Here is a 22995-nt window from a genome sequence, read left to right as displayed (position 1 = left end):
CTTACTTTGTATGCTAACTTAAAAACAAGCCAGATGTGGTGATGCACACCTTTAATCCCAGCACTCAGGAAGTAGAGGTAGGAGGATCACCATTAGTTGAGGCCACCCTGAGACTACACAGTAAATTCCAGGTCAGCCTGGGCTACAGCAAAACCTACCTCAAAAAACCAAAAATATGAAAAAAAATAACACTGCAATAATTAAAATTTTAAAGTCACCCAAATCAAGGCCATGTTACTTAAGGCATGACAGAGATTTTTAACAACACAGACTTTGTTTCTATCTGTCCTTGGTTAAATCATTCTTCAACACTCCCTTCACTCCCCTATTGTCAAGACCTCCATCCATCAGTCACATGCCCCATCAAATTCATGTATTGAAGTCCTAACTCCCAGAATTCAATCTCAGAACACGGCTGAATTTAGGCACAATGCTTTTAAGGAAGTGATTAAGGTAAGATGAGGAAATACTCTGGATCCCTGATTCAATACAGCCATGTAATTATGAAGCTCATACAGATGCAAAGGTAGAATCTCCACCCTGTACTAGCTGAGGAGGTGGTCTCTGGAGAAATCAGTGGCATCAAAATGCCATCTCAGACTCCTAACCTCCACCACTGTGTGGGATAGAGTTCTTGGTTCAGTCTACCCTATCTGGGGCACTTTGTCATGTGAGCATGGACAGATAAACATTCTGTTTGTTGCATTAATTCACTTTCTGTTTTAATGGTTTTAGCTCCACTTTATCTTGTAGGAATCCCTCTCCTTTGGTTGATTTTCAGTTATCCCTTCTTGCTTCTACCCATCCAGCTAATTTTTTTGTATAAATTATCCAAGCAGAGGTAGAAATTCTAAGTACTGTAATCCCTCATCACTAAGTATAAGGCCAGCCTGAGACTACAGACTAAATTCCAGGTCAACCTTAGATAGAATGACACCATCCCTCAAAAAAAAAAAAAAAAAGCCTTGTTAAAAAATAGACATTTCAGTCTGGATATGGGGCTTAGCAGTTAAGATGCCTGCCTATGAAGGCTAAGGACTCAGTTTCTATTCCCCAGTTCCCACATAAGCTGCATGCACAAGGTGACACATGCATCTGGATTTTGTTTGCAGTAGATAGTAGCCCTGGCATGCCAATTAATTCTCTCTCTTTCTCTCTCTGCCTCTTATTTCTCCCTCTCAAATAAATAAACAAAATATAAACGTTTCTTCCATTATTTTAGATAATCATAATCTTTACTAATAAATTAGTTATACATTGATCCATTGGAAAGTACTGGATATTGAATTATACAAAAATGAAAATTATAATAATTCTCTCTACTTAATTATAACAGTTCTTTCTTTCTCACAGTTTATTATTTTGACTAGAGCTTTCAAAAAATTTTAATGATGGTAGCAGACATACTAGTTTCCTCCCACACTGGAAATGCTTCAGTATATCACCATAATTATGCCAGTATGAGATAAATAGAAGTATTCTTTTTCAAGTTTTGAAGTAAGACAAAATGAATTTATGTTTAAAAAAAAAAAAAGCAAATTGTAAAGTAATTTAAAACCTGTTTGCGAGCTGAAAAGATAGCTGAACAGATAAGGTGTTTGCCTACAAAGCCAAAAATCCCAGGTCAAAATTCCCCAGGAGCCATGTAAGCCATGTAAGTACAAGGTGCTGCATGCATCTGGAGTTGTTTACAGTGGCTGGAGACCCTAGTGTGCCCATTCTTTCTCTCTCTCTCTCGCTTTCTTTCTCCCTCCACCTCTCTTTCTCCCTCATTCTCTCTCTCAAATAAATAAATAAACATAAAATACTTTAAGAAATTTTAATACTTGTTTGAGGGGCCTGGAGAGAGCGCACAGTGGTTAAGGTGCTTGCCTGTGAAACCTAAGTACCAGAGACAACTCCCCAGAACCCACATGAGCCAGATGCAGAAAGTAAGTGGCATATATGCAAAATGTGGCACACACATATGGATGTTCATTTGCGGTGGCTAAGGCCTTGAAAGCCAATTTTCTCTCTCATAAAAAAACCTCAGGGTTAGAGGGATTTCACAGTGGTTAAAATGCTTGCCTGGAATGCCTAAGGACCCATGTTTTACTCTCCATATCCCACCTAAGCCAGACACACAAAGATGAGGCAGCATAAGGTTTCACATGCTCACTAGGTGGAGATGGCATCTGGAGTTTGATTGCAGTGGCTGAGACTCTTTCATGCCAATTCTGCTTCTCTATTTCTTTCTCTCTTTCCTTCTCTCTATCTCTATCTCTCTGTGTGTGTGTTGCTTATTTGTGCTCTCTTAAGAAAAATTTAAAAACTCATCCTTTTCACCTAGTAAATGGGATAATACTGTTCATGGAAAGGTAGTTAAAGTTTGTTAAAGCATTGTACAAATATTAGCTGTTCTGATTAAAGTCACCTGAATGTATCTTTTCCTATTGCCTTGTTGGTAACTTGAAGAAGAAATTCAGATTTCATTAAAACATAAAATATTTTCTACAGGTAGCATCCTATGAATCTCAGCGCTTCAAGAGGCCTCCCTGAAAATTGTTCTTTCATCTGAAAATTAATCCAATTGTTAGATTCAGTAAGAGGAAATGGAAAAGAGCAGAAATAGAAAAAGATATTTTCAACAGTTTTGCTATGGGGGTAAGTAGGATGTGAGGAACAGGAAAGATGAACCAAAAGAGGTTTGCGTTTTACATAAAATCAACTCAGCACACTCTAGGAAAGAGGCAGAAAGCAGGAAGAGATGAAAAAGAAGGGGACTATTGGTGTGAACTCCTCAAGTAGTGTCATGGAGGGATGGGACCTGGAAATGGAGAGGTTGAGAACTGGGCCAGGCCATCCACAGGAACAGGTAGAAGAGGAGGTACAAAGATGCAGGTAGGTGCATAGCTCTGCTGATGGAAACGCAAAGCAGACTTCTGATATTTCACTTTGACTTTTAAGGTACAGAGTTGAAAATAAGTATGGGAAGATAGGTAGTGGAGGTTTGCAGAAGGAAAGTGAAAAGGAATTACTTAAATGTGAGTGTACCCATAATTTTTACTAGTTTATATAGCTTTCATAAGACTAGTACAATAGTACTGATTTTAAAATTTAAAGCTATCCTGTTGCCTTTTAGGATTAAATACAAATTATTAGCATCATATTAAATAAGTCTTTATATTAAATAACTCATCACATTAAATAACTACTTAATACACCATAACTTCATCTGCCAGTACAATATATTCATCATTCTTACTTGCTTAGCTTGACCTTAATTGGCTTTGTATTTAAGGAACCTGTAGGAAATTGTATTTTGCAAATACAGCTGAAATAACATATTCTCTCCTTATGTTTTTCTGAAGTGGGACATTGTTTCAGAATTTAAGATCATACCTAGGACCTTGTGAATGTGAGGCAAGTGCTCTTTCACTGAGCTCACCCCAGCCCTGCAACATGGCCTTGACAAGTAGCATCTACTACTATATCCCCTTCTATCTACCTATGATTGTTTCACCAACAGAACACAGTGGTTTAACCATGTACCATTCTGGGAGTAACCTTTTTCTGATCAGGTAATTTTACTTACATCTTTTGAAATATTTGCTTGAATTAACCTCTTAGATCCCAGTACCATGTTGTGAGGAAATAAAATGTACAAGAACATTTTGATAAGACAGCCCTAGAGGGCTGCCAGTATCAACATTTACAGGAGTCATCTTGAAATAAACAGCCCAGAAGAACCTGCAGATGAGTGAATCCTCTGCAGCACTGGACCACAACCACACAGTAGCCCAATCCACAGCCATCCAGGTGAATACAGCCAATCCATAAAACTATAATTTGTTGTTTTAAGCTGCTAAATTATATCTATTTTGCTATGGAGGAAGACATTTACAGCACTGTCTTGAACAGTGATGCAGTAACTATAATATTAGGAATTGTAGTAGTGGGCTGGAGAGATGTCTCAGCTCTTAAGGCACTTGCCTACAAAGCCTAATGACCTGTGTTCTAGTCCTCAGTACCCAAGTAAAGCCAAATACACAAAGTGGATCTGGAGTTGATTTGCATTAGCTAGATGCCCTGGCGTGCCATTCTCTCTCTCTCTCTCTCTCTCTCTCTCTCTCTCTCTCTCTCTCTCTCTCTCTCTTCCCCCTGGCCCACAACACCCCTTACCCTCTCTATGTCTGTATCTCTGCTGGCAAATAAATAAATGACATGAAATAAAAAGAAATTCTATAATTATTTATTAGTGGTGGAGGGTGTTGCAGTCCGGTTTGCATTGCTGGTAGAAATCACCTAACCAAGAGCAGCTTCTGGGAAAAAGAGTTTTATTTTGGCTTACAGGCTTGAGGGGAAGCTTCACGATGGCAGGGGAAAACGATGGCATGAGCAGAAGGTGGACATCACCCCCTGGCCAACATAAGATGGACCACAGCAACAGGAGGGTGTGCCAAACACTGGCATGGGGAAACTGGCTATAAAGCCCATAAGCCTGCCCCCAACAATACACTCCCTCCAGGAGGCATTAATTCCTAAATATCCATCAGCTGGGAACCTAGCATTCAGAACACCTAAGTTTATGGGGGACACCTGAATCAAACCACCACAGAGGGGTTTTGTTATTCCCTAGCTATATTAACTTAGATGTTATTTAAATTCATAAATTCCACTTTTGCATAAGTGGGAATAATAAAAATCACCTCCCCTGACAGTTCCCATAATGATTGACACCAAAGAAGGTTGAAAAATTCTACTGTCCACCTTAGGCTTCACCACTTAGGAAAGAACTTCCTCTCCAGCCATCCTGAGTTTTGCACTGTATGCTCAAATCCTAAACCCTTCCCAGAAAAACTGTTGATAAAAGGACTTATTGAGCAATACTTTCTAGTGGACATAAATAATTCAATGTCATTCTATATTAAAGTGTTTTCTTTTAAAAATATTTTAATGTTCACTGAATAACATTTTGAACTTATCAGGTAGAAAAATAATTGTATACTTAGTAGCAGAAGCCAATAAGTTAAAACGGAGACATAAAGGGAAGAGAAAGGAAGGGAGGAGGGTACATAATTGGTTGGTATTGTATATATGTAAGTACAATGATTGAGATGGGGAGGTAATATGATGGAGAATGGAATTTCAAAGGGAAAAGTGCAGGGAGTAGGGAGGGTATTACCATGGGATATTTTTTATAATCATGGAAAATGTTAATAAAAATTGTGAAAAGAAAAAAAAATAAGAAAAGGAGCCAATGACATGCTGGTCGTGCATGTGCTAAATCTGAAATAACTTTAAAAAAAGAAAAATAATTGTGTAGTAAGAGGATTGACACCCTTAAATATGGATTATTATTATTAAATTATTATTAATTATTATTATTAATACTACCAAAAGCAAGATGGAAATCTTCATACTGTTATTCAATGCGTGTAATTTAACACAGCCTAGCCATCTTGGTAACACAAACCATAATTTTACAGGATTTGCATGTCTAAATAGGTAGTTTTATACTGTCATGGTCACTGTTGAGGCTGACTTCCAGTTCTGCTATCTCATGTTTTATTTCAAGTATTTAAAGATGCACTACATTCCTGTTATTAAAAATATCTTGTGAATAATAGTTTAATTAAAGATTATATAAGAAAACTAATACAAAGAAACCCACTAATACTTTAGGATCAATTTATCATGAACTATATTTATTGAAAGCATGACAAAAAAAAACAGTTATCAGAAAAATAAAAGCTGCTGTTTGGTTAAGACCTAAAAAGATTAGCTGCATACCAACCTGAAAGTCTCTATGTAACCTGTAGGTGTTGTATATCATTGAGTTAAATGTGGCCCTAGAGAAATTGGCTGTCTGGCTCTCAGAGATCCACAAATTAAGAGCTGCTCATTTCTGATCACTAGAATAAGGAAGAAATTTGTTATCTTAGTTAGGGAAGGGACCTTGACAACTAGCAGTTTTATCTCTTGTCCTTGACAAAAGTAATGGTTAAAGTGAATGTTAGCATTAAAACAATGCACTGGGAAAGAAGAACCAGAGGGCTTAGAGCTGGGTCAGAGACAGCCAAGCTGACCAGGTACCAAGAAGGCACGGTTCTGGGACAAGCAGCCAGCCAGTCTCGGCAGACTACCTGTGGCCCTCATGAAGTCCCCTTGGTTTCTGTCCTTGATTCAGTCATGCTTCTCTCTTGCAAAGCTTGCAGGTGGGCTCTCAACTCTCTCCCGAGCCCAGTCAGGGAGACGGAGCAGAACATGACCAGTTCACTGATTGGAAAGGAGAATAAGGCCCCCCAGGAAGACTGGTGGCTCCTCCATATCTCAGTGTAGTTATTTTATTATTTTAATATTTTATTTATTTATTTGAGTGAGAGAGGGTGGGATAGAGGCAGATAGAATGGGCACACCAGGCTCTCCAGCCATTGCAAACAAACTCCAGAGGCATGGGCCTCCTTGTGTATCTGGCTTATGTGGGTCCTGGGTAATTGAACCAGGGTCCTTAAGGTTCACAGGCAACCGCCTTAATGCCTAAAGCATTTCCCCAGCCCATCCCAGCCCAGTGATTTTAAAAATCAACTTATCTCTCCAGCCAGAAAGCTTTATAAACCCCCAAAGAAATTCATTAAATTTGTTGGTAACTTGCTTTTTGGAACTCCTCTCTGTTGCAGAGAATTTTTGTTTTTGGTCCTTACAATTTAGTTAGCAACTTGGTTTTGGGACCCTTCTGTCATGGAATTTCCCCTACAAAAACATTTTTTTAAACTTCTATTTTTTCCATAAAACAATTATTTGCTTCCTGTCTACACTATACTTTTTTCCTTTCTAGACTTGCTTTCTCTCTGTAGTAGAATTTCTCCTTTGAAACCTATCATTCCTGTCCATGAAGTTCATTCTTTTCTTTTTAAATAAGTTAACCTGTTTTTTTGTTGTTCTTATTTATTTATTTGAGAGCAACAGACAGGGAAAGAGGCAGATAGAAAGAGAGAATGGGTGTGCTAGGGCCTCCAGCCACTGCAAACAAACTCCAGACGCATGCACCCCCTTGCTCATCTGGCTCCCCTTGTGCATCTGGCTAACGTGGGTCCTGGGGAATCAAACCTTGAACTTGTCCTTAGGCTTCACAGGCAAGTGCTTAACCACTGAGCCATCTCTCCAGCCCTATACCTATTAGATTCTCACCTCAAAGGGGCTAAGAGCCTTGTCCTGATGTGTTAACAGTTTCCTGAAGTTTTCATAGTTACAGAACAAAATAAAGTCCTGTGCGGCCATACCACCCTCAATGGACACATCTAGACTGATCTTGGAAGCAAGGTACTGCCTGGTTAGTACTTGGATAGGAGAACAAAAGAAAGTCATAAATCAAGGCCTTTTTTGAACATGTTGACTGACCTTACGTAGGGCAGGTTACAGTAAAGCAGAGAAAACCCCCATAGCTCTCGGATGCTATGTGATGAGGTTCTTAGCCCTTGGGTTGGTGGAAGGTGGTGGTCTGTTCTTACATTCCAACTGATAATCACCAGGATCTTAGGTTTGACACAGAGGTGGGCAAAAGTGGCCACTAGGGGCCTAAAGGTAGCTCAAGGTAATTTGGCTGTGATTTGCACCATTCAATCTCTTTGTGGTCCCAGGACTTCTATCAACAGTGCATTCAGCCTTGCTGGAAGTAAGTGCAGCAGCTGCAGTGCTTTTCTGGGAACTTTAGTTCACACTTACTTGATTGCTGCTTATGAACTTTTTTTTTTTTTTTTGTTCTAGAAAACAATCTCTGGGGAATATATTGACACTGACAAGAAAAATAGGGCACATTGGATCTGTACTTGGGGTTTGCATAACACAAACAATGACTGGTAAGATGACATATACTGGAGCTAGTAGAGTTTCCATTAGAAGCTGGATTTTGATAGAAGGGAAATTTGCAAAGTGGAAAAATTTTCTGCATTGGGGTAGGTTTTAAACAGTGGAACTGAGTTCTATAGGAAAATAAATACCACAAATGTAGTAGCACATTAAACTGATACTGTGTTTAATAGGCAAAAGAACAACTCAGATGTATAGGCAAAAGATAGTGTTCTGAAAAAAACGTTAAACTGATAACATCGAGAGTTGTAAACAAAGTAATGTATAATATGCTAAATGTTCACATTCGTGTAGAAGAAAAGTATGAGAAATGGCATATCAGCTTCCTTTCAAAGATATAGCATCTTTTCTCTGCCTTGGTAACTTCCTTCCCAGTCCTGAGTTTTTCATTTTTCTCTCCTTTCAACTGAGGGGTGGAGGTGAGTTTGGCCTGGGACAAGAAGAGAGCTAGTCAAATGTTGTTTCCTGGTGGGAATGACAGCCACAAGGGCAGGACCAAAGTAATTACTAGACCAGGACAGAGCAGATATAAAGACTAAAGGGAGCACACTGCTGGGTGGAAAGAAATGGTGCTGGACAAACTGGATAACCACATGCAGGAAACTAAAACTTGATCCACACATTTCACCATGCACTACACTCAAATCCAAATGGATCAAAGACCTCAACATAGGACCAGAAACTCGAATACTACTGGAAGAATATGTAGGAAGTACTTTCCATGATATAGGAATGGAAAAAGACTTCATGAACAAAATCCCAGTGTCTCAAGTTCTTAAACAGTCACTCAACCAATGGGATCATATGAAGCTGAAGAGTTTCTTTACAGATAAGCAAAGCCAATAGAATACCCACTAATGGGAGAAAATATTTGCAGGTTATCCAACTGATAGAGGCCTAATCTCTAGAATTTACAAAGAACTCAAAAGTGTAAACAATAAGAAGACAAAACCTCACTCACAAAATGGGGCACAGAGTTGAATAGGCAATTCACAGGGGAAGATATACAAATGGCAAACACACACTTAAGAAAATGTTCATCATTCCTAATCATCAGAGAAATACAAATTAAAACAACTATGAGATTCCACCTTACCCCAATAAGGATAGCCAGCATCAAAAAGTCAAATGAAAATAAATGCAGGCCAGGATGTGCAGAAGCAGGGACACTCATTCACTGTTGGTGGGAATGTAGTATGGTACAACCACTTTGGAAAGCAATATGGAGACTCCTGGAAAAGCTGACTATTGAAATACCAACAGACCCAGTTATACCATTACTGGGCATCTACCCTAAAACCTTCAAACCAAAGGCCAGAGAGATTTGCTCAACCATGTTTGTAGCGGCTCAATTTGTAATAGCTAAAAGCTGGAATCAACCCAGATGTCCATCATTAGAAGAATGGATAACAAAGATCTGGTATATCTACACAATGAAATTCTACACAGCAGTAAGAAAAAATGACAAAAAGAAATTTGAGGAAACATGGTCGAACCTGGAACAGATCATTCTCAGCGAACTTACCCAATCACAGAAAAAAAATCGACACATAGTCTCACTCATCTACAACACCTAACCTGAATCTACCCAATATACCTTACATAGCCAGCAAGCACCTCATGGACTAGACAATAGGATGGATGGGAGGGCAGGGAGGGCATTGAAGGGTGGAAAACAGTAATCTGGACCCAAACGGCAATGGTACCATATTATTCTACTTCCTAAAAGACAGACCAAATGGCTGAACCTTCACTAGACCCTTACAGGAAACACGTGAACCACAAGACACTGGAGAGGGTAGGATCAAGACTAACCTAAATCTTCTACATTTTCCCTCCCTCTCTCTCCCCCTCTTCCCTCTATCTCTCTCCTCTCTAACTCTTGTATATTAGTTATCTTTTTCCTCAATTTCTTAGTGGACACAGACCTGTAACCCCCACTTCCCGCTTGGGCCTACAATCCACAATGAGCTTTTGATCAGAGAAACCTACAAGGTTTCCCAAAACAATGACAGACTTCTGTGAGAGTACTTGATGACCCACCAAAGGCCAGTGGTAAGACCCTATTGCTGAAGACTCCATATGCAGCTGACACATAAAATGCAATGGCATGTCCGGAAACCAGGAGAGAGTCAGTCCCCAGACAGTCAACGTGTCTAGTGCCAGAAGGTGCTACATGGGCGACTGGGGGAAATGACCAATATCTGTCCAAGCAACTCATTTTCTAACATAATTAGCAACAAATAACCTGACGTGATGCCCACACAAGTGCAATAGTGGCACACAGCCATGGTGAGGAAACAACTGCTCTTGATTTGGCTAAATGATCCCCTCAGTGGTACTAGACCCATAGCTGGAGCTGGGAATCAAGTCAGAACCATACCCAAACACAAGCCCACTCTATAATATCAAGCTACCATCAATCATGGGGTACAAGAGGGCCTACACCTATCAAACTGTCTATCAATAAAGTAAATGTTATCTCAATTTTCTGGGTGCTAACTTACTCTCCATTGGAGAATCTGCTTCTCTTTTTCAGATAGATGCACATCCTAAGGAGAGAGCTGCCCTAACATACCTCAAAAGGGGCCCAACTGAAATTCAGGGCAATTGGCGAAACAAGCAAGGGTGATGTTTTCTTGTGAACCGGGTACCAGCACAAAGGAGAAGGTGACCAACACAGAGAAAAATCATCTCCTACCAAATCAGAGAGCCAGAGCCTCAGAGGCCCCCAACACCTCAGCACTGAAGCAGACCAACAATGAACCCAACATGGCTCAGGGAAATTTTGTGGAAGAGGGGGCGGAAAGAATGTCAGAGTCACATGTTGGGTCATGATTTGTAGAGACATTTATCGTACCAATAACTGGCTAACTCCACAATGCATGACCCATTTATATAAACAAGGATGGTCCAATGGGAGGGGTAGATCATAGATGAGCCTAAACAATGGTACCAAACTGCCTGTATTTGCTGAAAAGAAAACTAATAAATTAAATTTAAAAGAACAACAGAAAAGAAAATATGAATTGGCATCTTCCTATGATACTACCATTCTTATTTATATAGCACATGGTCTTTTATAAAAATTGAACAGATTTACCAAAATGAAAACAAAAATCACCTATATATGTTTGAAGAGTGTTGTTAATCATGTTCCTTATTGAACACAGTATTGTTCCAATATGAAACACTCTTTTCTCCCCTTTTCTCATCTCAGCAACAACATGCAGACTTAATGTTTTAGACTCTTATTATTTCAGTAAACATTCATTGAAGACTTGCTGTGTGCCTGCTACTAAGCTCAGTACAAAATAAAAACTATCTCATAATCTTAGACATATATAAAAACAGCAGAAAACCACTGCACAAGAGTTGCTGTGGTAAACGTATTCCAAACACTTTGGAGAACAAAACAGAACACATAATGCTTAAAGATATCAGGGGCTAGAAAAAGAAAGTTATTTCCAACCCAACTAGGCTAGTTAAGAGTACTCATAGCAGAAAGATGTATATGTGTGCAGAGAATGGTGAGGAAGAAGGGCAGCTGCTGAAGGTGACATCAGACAAGGCCAAAGACACAAAGACACATAGCACTTGGCTTACTGGACTATGTTCAATTCCCCAGTACCCGCATAAGCCATATACAAGATTATGTATGTGTCTGGAGTTTGTTTACAGTAGCTGGAGGCCATGGGGCACACATTTTTTTCTCTCTGTCTTTGTCTCTCTCTCTCTTTCTGCCTCTTTGTCTTCCAATAAATATATAAATGAAACATTTTTAAAATGAGGCCTAGAGTGTGGCTTATCAGTTAAGTCAGTTGCCTGTGAAGCTTGGGGATCCAGGTTTGATTCCCTAGTACCTACATAAACCAGATACACAAGGTGGTGCATGCATCTGGAGTTTGTCTGCAGTGGCTAGAGATCCTGGTGCACCCATTCTCTTTCTCTCTCTCTCTCTCTCTCTCTCTCTCTCTCTCTCTCTCTCTCTCTCTCTCTCCCTCTCTTTCTCTCTCTCCCTCCCTCCCTCCCTCTGTCCTCCCCTCCACCCTTTGCTTTACTTTCTCAAATAAGCAAATAAAAATATTTTTTTTAATTCATTAAACATTGAAGATATGTCTAAGTATTTAAAATTTGTTCTCTGGCTTCTCCAGCATGCTTCAGTGGACCTCATGCATTCTTACACTAAACTACAGCTCCAGCCTTACTTATAACCTAAAGAAGCTGCAATCTTCAGATATAATTGCATATGGAAATTCACACTATTTTCAGCTATATTACATGTTCTATATGGATCCATTAATTATCAGCCTCTGAGAGTATGTATAGCTTGCCATTTTATTAAGTTGCTAATAATATTCTGGAAAAGTCAGTGCTTAAGTCAGCTGATTTTCTCCAATGAAATACATATTATGATTGAGATTTCCATGTAAAATATCCTTTATTTATGCAATGCCATGGCTCAAACATGCCAGTGAATCACTCTACCACTGAGCAATATTGCTTGCACCTGGTAGGATAAGAAATTAAGAAATCAGAGTTAATAACATGTAATGCTTGAGGGAAAGAGGGCAACAGTTTAATTTCACCTTTGAAAGAAATGTCTTATTTATTACACATCACTATGTCAATGTTTAAGGTTGAATTATCAGTCCAAACTAGGTATAATGAAGGTGTCTAATTATAGATTGACCAAAAGACTTTAGTGAATCTTTTCTCCAAAGATCAGCAAAACTAGACAACAGTTTCAGATGGCCATTTCAAAACACTTAGAAGTAACTAAAACTACATAAACTTTGAGAATTGTTTATTCTATAAATTCTTCTGACCAGTAAGAGTGTAGAGCATTTCTGTGTAGTACTGTCCCCAGTCCCTCTGTCCTGTCCCGAAGCTCCATATGCCCTCAGTAGGGTGGACAGAGCTGTGAAGACAAGCTTTGTCAGAGGTGGCTGACTCCATCTGAAGCAAAGCAAAGAGAATATCATGTCCCTGGGAACTGCTGGAAGCTTTCCAGAAAAGTTTAGAAGGGCTAAATCACACCTGGCCTAAGGTTGCCATTCTGGTTGGACAAACAGTGGATTTATGAGAAATGTAATGCAGAAATCCAGGGAAAGAGACCACAGCAGGGACTGAGAATTTCTCATATATTCCTGGTTATCTTATAGGGCCTACAAATATATGAGGCTTCAGATATGCTCAGAATAGCTCAGAGAGGTCTAGGTGTTAACACACGAGACCTTGCACAGATGTAACACACACACACATGTTAAGTCAAGACCTAGAGGTCACAGCATCAGTGAAAGACAGATCTAAAGAAGGTCTTTAATCATTCAGTTGTCTAAGGAAGTGCAGCTGTTCTATTGCAGACCAGCTTTTAGAACCCAACGCCATGCCTAGGTGGCTAAAGATTTCCCTGGTAACAGGGAGAGGACCATTTTTTTTTCTTGGCATTGGTTTTTGGTAGCAGGGTCCTCTTAAATAGTGACCACATCAATGCTCTAATAAAAATCATAGTTTTTCTTTTTAAGTCAAGTGTGCTAATTTAACCAGGGTGACTTACAGATGATTTCTTTCATAAATAAACCTTGTCCCTATTCAAAAAAACCAACAACATAGTTTTAAAATAATCCTTGAGTCAAAGAATTCACAAAGAGCGTTAGAAATTATTTTCACTGAATTAGAACAAAAATATAAAAATATTTTGTGGTTAGGATTATGTACAAAAGTGTATGTATAACTTTAAGCATTTAGGTTACAAAAGCAGATTTCATATCAATAGCTTTTGTTTCTACTTCAAGAAACTAGAAAAAGACAAGCATACCAAAGCCCAAACAAGCAGAGTAAACAACATAATAAAGGGCTTGTTTTAAATTTTAAAACAGCCGTAGACCAGTTGAGATCAGTGAAGAATAAACAACAAATGCAGAATTCAGAGTCAAACACAAATTGTTATATTTATGTTCCATTACCCAGTACCCATGTAAAGCCATATGCACAAAGTGACATATACATCTGGAGTTCATTGGCAATGGCTAGAGGCCCTGGTGCATTAATTCTCACTCTGTATCTCTTTTTCTCTCACTCTTTTTTTTTTTCTATTTTTCTTCTTGAAAATAAATAAAAATATTTTGAAAAACACAAGGACAAAGGTAGGTTTGTGGTAGATGGACAGCCTGAGAGTCTCATCTATCTGTGGAGTCAACTGGGTATTCAAATAGTTGTCATCAACTATAGCAGACAGATTCAGGTTTGGTGAGATCAACTTTCAGACCAGACACAGTTATGGAGGAAGGGATATTTAGTGAAGCCTACAGATCCAGGGGAAGTTCCATAAATGGCAGAAGAAGCTAGCCTGCCTTCACAGGATCAGGCAGAGAGAGAAAAATACAAGCCTAAAGCCAAAAGCCATGGCACACTTCAGGAACTCCAGCTAGGCACACTTTGCATATCTTTAGATTGAAATCTGAAACCCACCAACACACTTTAAGATCCACCCAGTGATACTGCCTCCAGCCAGGTGGCTACAGATGCAAACTATAAACAAACAACTGAATATATTGGGGGCCATCTATTCTACTCAAACCACCACAGGAACTAAACCATGTAGCAAGGCTTCAATGGCAATAGCAGGCTATGCAAACATCTCTGAAAGTTTCTGGGTTTTGGAATAAAGGTAGATACCAGGACATTGATGAAAAAATATATGATGGCTCTATATATGATGGAAACTAGGATGGAACATTTTGCCAAAGAATAGAGCAGAAATAGATTACTGACAATGAAATTAATGAAATGAGACAGGTATGCAGCAATATTTACCAGAATTCCCTTTTCTGATAATACTCACTTGACAAATAATCACCATTGTGCATCATGTGCCCAGGGTGGATGCTGTCATAGCATTACATGCATGAGGGACCAGACTGGTATAGTGAATGATGTAGACTCTTCTGTTTGGTGATATTTTCTTTAAATAATGAAGAGGTCAAGGGTTGCAAGGATGGCTTAGTGGTTAAGGCGTTTGTCTGAAAAGCCAAAGGACCCAGGTTTGAATTCCCAGGACACACATTAGCCAGATTCACAAGGGGGCCCATGAGTCTGGAGTTCATTTTCAGTGGCTGGAAGCCCTGGAACACCTATTCCCTCCCTTCCTTTCTTCCTCCCTCTCTCTCTCTTTCTGTCTCTCCCTCTCTATCAACTAAATAAATAAATAAAAATAAAAAACAAATGAAGAAATTGAGGTCATGAGGTCTCATGTTTGTCTAGTCCTGATAGCATTTACATATTTTCTTTCTGTTTCTTAGTTTTCATCATTGGAGCAGTTTGAAGACAATGATTTGCCAGAGTCTGCCAAGTATGGTAACTGAGTAATGGTACCCACACCTATTCCTCCCATTCCTGGAACCTGTAGCAACTGTATACTTTGGACATGGAACTCAGTTAAAGATCTTGAATTGGCAAGAGGACTTAGCATTTAGTGTCTTAGTTGTCATTTTTTTGCTAAAAAAAAAAAATGTTCCCATCATATAGGTGATCTTACCACAAGTTTTAGTTTTTTTTTTTCCTAGAGGAGGCAAAAACAGTTCAAAAAGTGTATTATTTCACTATTGTTTTCCAAATTCATAGCTACAAAATAAAATTTCCACTTATTTTTTTAGCTGTCCAAAATTGCAACTACCTTGGACTTAGAAAATTGTTCCTTACTTGCTGATTAATTAACATTATTTCTGAAGGAAAACAATAATTTCATTAAAATTATTTGTACAAGCTGGGCATGGTGGCACTCACATTTAATTCCAGAACTTTCGAGACAGAGGTAGGATAATCACAGTTAGTTCAATACCAGCCTGAGACTACATAGTGAAATCCTGGTCAGCCTTGGCTAGAGCAAGAACCTATCTCAAAAAAAAAAAAAAAAAAAATCTGCAAGAGACTTAAAGTGTAATAAATTCAATAGGTCCTGAAATTATGCTGATTCTAAAATCTTTTATGTGAGGATTTTGTACAACTGAACTGAAGTATTCACCATGACTATATGACCTACATTGTGTTTTTCACACCTGAACCCATTCCTCAATATATTCAAAAGTGATATTCATATATTTGTCCTTTACCAAAATTCCCAAAGCTAATTTACAACCCATACAGTTTACACAAATAAAATTGAAATTTTTTCTGTAATAAAAATTATTAAACTAATTTGCCTAATGCCATGTGATTCATGTAAGCCAATGTTGTCCTATTACTGTGTGCTCAAATATCATAATTCCAATGATTATATGTTTCCTGACATAATTTCAAAAAGAGAAAAACAGAGGTCAATTCTGTTTTAGAAAGAAAAAATTTATTGTACTCTAAGGAGGAAGGTAGATAGTTTTTCCTTTGGCCTATGCAAATTTTCTTGGAGTATATGTGAGACATTGAATCAGAGAGAGAAATTACTGAGGAAGGAAAGTCAGAACTGTGGGTCCTGAAGATGAGAGATAGATTTTCAACATGTCTGGCCTTGCTGGCTACTTTTGAACAACTTCAGAATTTTATTCAATTTTTGGAAAACCAGAGATTAAATAATATTAAAATGTAAACCAAATATAAACTCCAAGAATAGATGAAGATAATGAACCTAAGATCTACTCTCATTTATTTTTCACTAGGACCCACCATAGTACCTGGGGCAATACCTAATACAGTCTTGTAGAACCCACGGGTACATGGAAAGGAAAGGGTCTGCTTCTCTATCTTTTTTTAAAATTTATTTATTAGCAAGAAGAGAGACAGACAGACAGAAAGAGAGAGAGAGAGAGAGAGAATGGGCATGCCAGGACCTCTAACCATTGCAAACGAAGTGCAGATGCATGTGCCCTTGTGCATCTGGCTAACATGGGTCCTGAAGAGTTGCACCTGGGTCCTTTGGCTTCACAGGCTAATACCTTAACTGCTAAGCCCTGTTCTCAGTGCGTGTGTGTGTGTGTGTGTGTGTGTGTGTGTTAGCATTCCAGGGTCTCTTGTCATTGCAAACAACTGTCTTTCCAGCTTTATGTGAATGGATATGTAAGTGAACCCAGGCTGGCAGGATTTGTAAACAAGAACCTTTGACTAGTGAGTCATCTCCCCAGCCCAACATTATAAACATTTGGGGGTGGTGTGGTGGCATGTATTTTATGATTTAATTCCTGACTTTGGCTGACTAATATCTACTTTATGTAGAGACTTCATTTTGTTTATGCCTTTCATGATAAACTTAGGTTGTTTATACATTTTGGCCATAGCAAATGATGCTGCTCTGAAATTATTATGCAAGTACATAAATGCTTGCTTTTCATTCTCTGAAGTAGATCATACAGTAACTGTGTTTTTAACTTTTGAGGAGCCATCTCTTACACAAATTTGTGTGTTTTCCACAGCATTTTACATCCCTCAACACCAGTGTACAGGTATTCCAATTCTTTCACATCCCCTCTAACCTTTCATGTTACTTTTTTTTTCAAAAAAAAAAAAAAAAAACCCAATAGTTATCCAAGTGGATATGTAGATTGATACTTTTTCAGAGGTAGCTTTTGTTGGAGGTTCACTGTATCTTCTAGGCATTATTCAGTTCATCCTCGAAATAATTCTCTCTCTATCTCTACCTATATACTTATCTGTCTACCTGATACAAGACCTATCTGAGGTACAAAGAATACAGCAGTGGATAAGATAGGCAAGGTTTCTTCTTTCATGAAGTGAATACTTCAGTGGGAAAATAGAAAGTTTTTACAAGGTATAAATTTATAAATTTATATAAAGAAATACAAAGCAGTGTGACAAGAGCTTGAAGTTACTATTTGGACTTGGTGTTCAGGGCCTAGTTCCTTAGAAGAATCTAATACTTCCTCTGAGTCCTGGCTAGTGAAAAGACTAAATAATGTGTCAAGTTCAAGAAATAGATGGAAATGTAAAGTAGCTGTTGATTGTCTGCCATTCTGACCCCCTGGAAACTGGTTTACTGGGAAGTCAGTGCCAACCAGGAGCCACATCATGAAGGCTCTGTGAACTCAGGGCAAGGGTTTTGATGTTACTCTTAATGTGATGGAAAGCTAGTTGGTGGCTTGTAGCAAGGAAAGAGACAGAGACTTGATGTGATAGACCTCAGTGGAGGCACTTTGGTAACGGAAGAGACAAGAGCCGGTGCAGTAATGCCAGTGTGAAGAACATCTGGGAAATAAATGATGACACCTTGGTCTAGCATGGGGTGAGAATTACAGTGGGAAGAGAGGTCTGATAGTTTGTAGTAGAAGCAACAGAATCCATGGGATCCACAGGAAAGCTATTATATTGCAGATGGGCCTAGGTTTTGACTTGAGCAGCTGGATGAGAATAGGTGGAGGCCAAATGTGTTTGGGAGTTGCTATCTAGACCCTCATAATGACATATGATGGTGATGTCTACTGGATATCCATGTTGATACCTCAACTAGGTGGTGCAATACAAGAGTGTAGGGACCTATGGAGGTATAATTTTTCATGTTTGCTTGCCCAAGTGATATTTATAGCCATAGATCTAAGTGGGGTTACTTAAGGCAGACGGCTGCTATAGAAGAGAATGGAAGAACCCAGGAGCATCCATATTTAGATATCAAACAGGAACAAAAACGTCATTCAAGCAAACCAGAGTGCAGGGAAGTGGGACCAGTTCCAGATCACACAAGGCAAGGAACAGAAATCCCTCAAGGAGAGAGATAAATCCATCAGCTGTGCAGAAGAATAAAGTTAAGATAGGTGGTTCAGTCATGGCTATGCTTATCTGTACTCACTCTTCCTTATGGGATGGTGTGCTGTAAATATTTATGCAGCTTTTACATGGAAGTCAACTTGAAACTTGTTTAAAGATAGTTGGAGGCTTATTAGAGCTGTGTATAAGAGACACTTTGGGACATTGTTGAAAGAATTATTACTGAACAAGAATAATGCCTAGATTATTTTGTGAAAGAAACTTGATTAAAAAGAGTAACTTATTGATTAGGGCTAAGAAGAGCTCACAAGAGTGACAATCTATGCTGATGTGATATGAAGACCATCATTCGTAGAAGGACAGTATTTTTAATAGTTTTATTACAGGATGATAAGACCAGCAAAATATTAATATTCATTTGATGGTAGTTTTATAAGACCTTTCTAGTATAAACGTTTTAGGAAAATGTGCTCCATTCATATTATTTAAAAATTTTTTTCAGGTGTGTAACTGGTTGTATCCTCTAGTTCCAGACAGATCTCCAGTTCTGAAGTTCACTGTGGGAACCTATATGTTTCCTGGCACTATGTTACTAGTAGCAGGCTGCTTTGTGGGAGTGGTTTTATTCTCTGAGCTACCAGAAGATGATAGAGAACACTTTGATGATCTTTTAGGACAAATGTCTGACTTTCAGCTCTAGGTAACTCATGTTATTTTGGTATAAAGTGAGCACTGCTGCTTTTGAAAACACTATAACAGGGCTGGAGAGGTTGCTTGGTGGTTAAAGGCTCTGATGGCCTGGTTTCGGATCCTCAGTTCCCACCTAAAGCCAGATACACAAGTGGCACATGCATCTGGAGTCTGCAGTGGCAGGAGGTCCTGATGTGCCTATTTTTTCCTTTCCCTTTCTTAAATTAAAAAAAATAATAAATGTTTATTAGAAAACTTTTAGTAACCTTCAATGTGATCAAGGTTAGGAGACTGGTAGTATATAATTTTCTTCTTTATAACTCCTTGACAGTAATTTGATTCAAGTATTAAGATTGTTGGCTCCAGAATCATTGTTCCTGGGTTTGGATTCAGATTCTTCTAGTTAGTTGATGTTTAATGCATCCATTATTGAGCTTCTCTGTCCTTTACTTTCATTATCATAAAATGAGGTAAAGAGTACTAGTATCCACCTCACTGAGCTGTGGTAGAGATTCTGTACTGGGACATGGTAATGCTTTTGTGAGTGGTAGGTATTTCCACAGCTAGCTTACTGTTTGGTTGAACCAAATTGCAAATACTGAAGGTAATTTTAGCTTTAGCAAATGGATTAGTTTGAAAATATTAGGTGTCCTATTGGCATTCTGGGATAGACAAAAATGTAGTGTGTGTTATTTTTTAGTTGTAGAGAAAAGAAGAAAGTACTTTGCCTCATGGTCTGCTGACTGTGAGTTTAACATGCCACAAGTAGAAACATGGCAGAGAGCCTGGCAGAGGATAGCTGCTCTCATCATGGCAGTCAGAATTCAGGGTTGGGGTAGGAGCTCAGGACAAGATATACTCTTCAAGTATACACCCTATAAAGATCCCCTTTCTCCAATTAGGTCCCCCTTGCAGTTCCTACACTGATAATCCTTATCACCACATTATTCCATCAGGTTCATGCCCTCATAATCCAGTCAGCTGTCAGTTACTAGATCAACTGGCAGGAGACCCAGCCTTCAGCACTTGAGCCTTGGGGGACATTTCATACCTAAGCCATAGTAATCATCCCATGATCATTCCTTATTTAATAGCCTGTCTTCTCTGTGCACACACTTGTCTGCCAGGAAGCTGAGATTGATTAGCAAACAGAGGTTTCCTTAGGTGCTCTTGCTCATCTTGTTTGGCAAAGGATATTTTTTTATGAATAATGACAATTAGTATGGGACTTAATGAGGCTAGAAACATGACAATATAATCAGCAGGTATTTGGACTGTTATTAACCAATTATTATGTTATGCAATAGAGTAGCAAGTGAGAATAGGAGAATACAAAGTTATATATATGAGATCTATCTATCTATTTACACCCACATGTACATAAATACACATATACATAAACATCTGTATAAGTGAAACAGTCACTATTAATATGATGACACATTAGAATAGCCAGCAATTATTTAAGCAATGTTAACAAAACAATTTCCACACAGAATAATGTGGGGTCACATGTTCAGAGGGAAGAATTTGGGGCATGGTTTCTCCCTGAAGTAATATGTCGGTATTCACAGACCTTATACGGTACTGCTGTTTCCTTTACCCCTATAGTCAATGGACTTATAGTGCTGGCCTACAGGTAAGAGACTGACCTTCTTTGAGGTTACAATATGCTCATTTTCTGTGTTGTTCAGAACTTCAACTGTAAATTACATTTGCAATAATTTTTATTTCTAAGCATTCATTCAGCTAAGTGTTTGCTAATAAACACCTATAGTATTAAATGAAAACTGCACAAAATGAAGTCTTCCAACATAGGGTAGTTACCATGAGGGTTATAAATTTGCTGTTAAAGTAATTTTAGTGTTCTAAATATTTCCTAAATTTTATTATTCATTAAATTCAAAGTAACAGTATGAGGATAACTGATTCCAACAACTGCTGTTAGTTATGTTTTATTCTTCCCCTTTTGTAATTTATCTGAAGCTGAATGCTGTGTAACAATCTCTCAGTGGGTTTGAGGTTTGGTAAAATGTGAAATAGACATTTAAAGAAGAGACCTGGGAAAAGGATAGTTGTTTAATGCTTGTGCTGCACTGACGACTGGAGTTCAGATCTCAGCACCCTCTTAAAGCCAGACATGCATTGCAAGGAGAAGTCAGGTGAATCCTAAAGCGTGCAGGCCAGCTAGTTTGTGTGTTCACAGTGGCCAGTGAGAAACCCTGTCTCTAACCATGTGGAAGGCGAGGACTGACACCCCAAGCCTGTTCTCTGAATTTCACATGCTCACAGTGGCACATAGGCACATGCCCACATTAACACATGCATATGCTTCTTGCCCACATTAACACATGCATATGCTTGCACACATACACAAAGTTTAGAGAAAAGAAATGAGTTGTTTGTGGACTGTCAGACACTGATATTTCAGCAAGTATATCATGAGAGCACGGTATGATGTCCCTGGAGGAAAGTTGTCTGAAATGTCCACTTCAAGCTACGCTTAGAATTTTATTCCTTAGGCCATTTGGAACAGGACAGAAGGTAAAGATGAGTTCCAAATCCCTGGAGGCACAAAACACCCCTCTGGCTCCCTGAAGAAAGCTTCTGGAACTGATGTGAGGCAGTTGGGTCCTTCTTTAGACCAAGGGCACAAGGATGCACATCATAAAGGAAAATGTGGGGGAAAAGGTAAATAAGAGTGTGTAATCTGGCTAAGGTGTGTATATGATTATATTCTCCAAAGGACATCAGCTTGTGTAGTCACAGATTGGTCACTGGCAGTAACATGGCCCTCTATAACATTCCCTTTCCATGTATTTGTATTCAGCCTGTTTTTTTTTAATTTTTATTAACATTTTCCATGATTATAAAATATATCCCATGGTAATTCCCTCCCTCCCCACCCCCACACTTTCCCGTTTGAAATTCCATTCTCAATCATATTACCTCCCCATTACAATCATTGTAATTACATATATACAATATCAACTTATTAAGTATCCTCCTCCCTTCCTTTCTCCACCCTTTATGTCTCCTTTTCAACTTACTGGCCTCTGCTACTAAGTATTTTCATTCTCACACAGAAGCCCAGTCATCTGTAGCTAGGATCCCCATATGAGAGAGAACATGTGGCACTTGGCTTTCTGGGCCTGGGTTACCTGACTTAGTATAATACTTTCCAGGTCCATCCATTTTTCTGCAAATTTCATAACTTCATTTTTCTTTACCGCTGAGTAGAACTCCATTGTATAAATGTACCACATCTTCATTATCCACTCATCTGTTGAGGGACATCTAGGCTGGTTCCATTTCCCAGCTATTATAAATTGAGCAGCAATAAACATGGTTGAGCATGTGCTTCTAAGGAAATGAGATGAGTCCTTTGGATATATGCCTAGGAGTGCTATAGCTGGGTCATATGGTAGATCAATCTCTAGCTGCTTTAGGAACCTCCACACTGTTTTCCACAATGGCTGGACCAGATTGCATTCCCACCAGCAGTGCAGAAGGGTTCCTTTTTTTCCACATCCCCGCCAACATTTATGATCATTTGTTTTCATGATGGTGGCCAATCTGACAGGAGTGAGATGGAATCTCAATGTAGTTTTAATCTGCATTTCCCTGATGACTAGTGACGTAGAACATTTTTTTAGGTGCTTATATGCCATTCGTATTTCTTCCTTTGAGAACTCTCTATTTAGCTCCTTAGCCCATTTTTTGATTGGCTTGTTTGATTCCTTATTG

General features: G+C 38.7%; 1 protein-coding gene across 1 annotated transcript in view; it reads left to right on the top strand.

The window, feature by feature from the left end:
• The window catches only part of LOC101611007 (spartin), a 565832-nt gene that overhangs the window by 524265 nt on the left and 18572 nt on the right, over window positions 1-22995 (top strand). The window contains 2 exon segments of the mRNA XM_045141190.1: window positions 19061-19258; window positions 21771-21939. Of these exon segments, the coding sequence (XP_044997125.1) occupies window positions 19061-19258; window positions 21771-21939 (367 nt within the window).

This window comes from Jaculus jaculus (genome assembly GCF_020740685.1).
Source record: "Jaculus jaculus isolate mJacJac1 chromosome Y unlocalized genomic scaffold, mJacJac1.mat.Y.cur SUPER_Y_unloc_2, whole genome shotgun sequence".
In the NCBI taxonomy this organism is placed as follows: Eukaryota; Metazoa; Chordata; class Mammalia; order Rodentia; family Dipodidae; genus Jaculus; species Jaculus jaculus.
The sequence above is the reverse complement of the archived record's forward strand: the minus strand, read 5'-3'. Positions and strand labels throughout refer to the sequence as shown.